The following is a 1,828-nucleotide window of genomic DNA, read 5'->3' as shown; positions in this document are numbered from 1 at the left end:
ATATATATATTTAATAAGTATTATTATTATTATTATTTTTTTTTTTACAGAACTTTAAAATTACAAAGCTAATATTTATTGCCGTCTTAAATTCTTTGCATTCAAACATCATGCCACGGAGCTTTTATTTTGGCAGAAATCTACAAAAGCTCCTCTTTTGTAGACAGCAGATTTATTTAATGAGATTCTCATTACGAAACAGCGGTTTTTGATGTACAAGTTTGCATTGCAGGTGATTTTAATCAGTCTGAAAAAGAAACTAAAGCCAAGCTGAAACAGGACGGTTTTGTTTGCCAGGATTAGTGTCATCAAATCTTCAAAAGATGCTTTTTTTGATGCACTTTTCAACAAGTAAACTAGATTAAGCCCACGAGTTCGGTTACATCTGTGAAATAAGTGCAGAAACACACGCAGCAGCTCATCTGACTAAAAAAATGTGCAGAACTTCCGGACAGCTGTTGCTTAGCTACCGCCAAACAGTCAAACAATGGAAACCAGGATTCCTCACGGAACATCCCGCTAATATTCCAAAGATCCAGGCCAAGAATCGCCACAAAGCCCTACTCAAAGTCAAGATGCTGAGAGATACGTACGCTTCCTTGAGCTCGGAGAGTTTGGCGGTGAGGCCGGCGATCTCGCCCATGCTGCGCAGGATATCCTCTCGCTCCTTGGGATCTTCGCAGAGATCCGCGATCTTCCTGGCTTCTCCCAGAAGAGCCCTGATGTTCCCCTCCCCCTCCGGACCGCCGTGAGGATCCGCCAGCCAGCTCTGCCGTTCACAAAACACGAGCGTGCTCAAAACACTGCTCAGACCGGAGTGTGATTGGTCCAGACCGAACACAAGCAGCAGGCTCACCTGAGCGGCGTCGATCCTCTTGGCGATGGCTTGTTTGGAGCCGGTCATGGCCTCCAGTTTACGCGCCGCATTTTCCACTTTCCCCGTCAGGACGTCCAGACCCTGAGACACCTGCTGTGCTTTCTGCATGGCCACCGGACTCGCTCCCTGACCCCTGCGCAGGACACACACGTCAAACACTTCACACGTCACAAACATAGCAAGCTTCAAGAAAACAGACAACTGTGGATGAACTTCTGGTGGTGTGTCACTGACGTAATTCCCTCCTCTTTGATAAACAAAGTACTTCAACCTAATTCTTTTTACATTATATTTTATTTAAATATTTACACATACTTTTACTATTGTTTGATAAAAAATAACTGTAAATATTTTAATATTATATTTAATAAACAATATAGAAATAACTATTTTCAATATTTTTTATTAAAATATTAAAACAAATATTTTTAATATTATCTTTGATAAATAAAAATACTTAATTGTAAATGTCAGTATTATTTTTTCTAAAAAAAAACAACAAATATTGAATGACAAATATTTTGAATACGATTTATCATAACATTGCAACGTAAATATTTTTATATTTTTATTTAAAAAAATATTCAAGCATACATTTTTTATATTATTTTTAATTAAAAAGTCTAGATTTAGACATGAGCAGCACAGCAATTTCCCAGCAGAGATAGAAAATGGGGTTTAAGAGGATTATGGGTAATATCGGACCGCTGCTTTTAATCAGACGACCGGGAAGAAAACCTGATGTGATCTATGAGTCAGGTTTTCTCAGATGTAAACGGTCGTTTGGGTGACCTATCACTGACAGTGATTGATCAACACGGATATTATAATGTTTATAAATGTATATAAAAATACATTAATCATTACGCCATCATATATTATACATTCATATATATAATTATACAATCATATATATATACACACACACACACACACACACACACACACACA

The 1,828-nt window shown here is 37.7% G+C and overlaps 1 protein-coding gene across 1 annotated transcript in view; it reads right to left on the bottom strand.

The window, feature by feature from the left end:
- Nucleotides 1–1,828, bottom strand: part of LOC107748304 (vinculin-like) — a 38,989-nt gene that overhangs the window by 13,044 nt on the left and 24,117 nt on the right. Inside the window, exons 9-10 of the mRNA XM_016563051.1 lie at nucleotides 857–1,010; nucleotides 594–769 (exon numbers count right to left, since the gene is read on the bottom strand). Coding sequence (XP_016418537.1) covers nucleotides 594–769; nucleotides 857–1,010 — 330 coding nt within the window. The remainder of the gene's footprint in view (nucleotides 1–593; nucleotides 770–856; nucleotides 1,011–1,828) is intronic.

This window comes from Sinocyclocheilus rhinocerous, unplaced genomic scaffold, assembly GCF_001515625.1.
Source record: "Sinocyclocheilus rhinocerous isolate Xijiao unplaced genomic scaffold, SAMN03320098_v1.1 scaffold522, whole genome shotgun sequence".
Classification (NCBI taxonomy): Eukaryota; Metazoa; Chordata; class Actinopteri; order Cypriniformes; family Cyprinidae; genus Sinocyclocheilus; species Sinocyclocheilus rhinocerous.
This window is presented reverse-complemented; position numbering and strand designations above follow the sequence as displayed.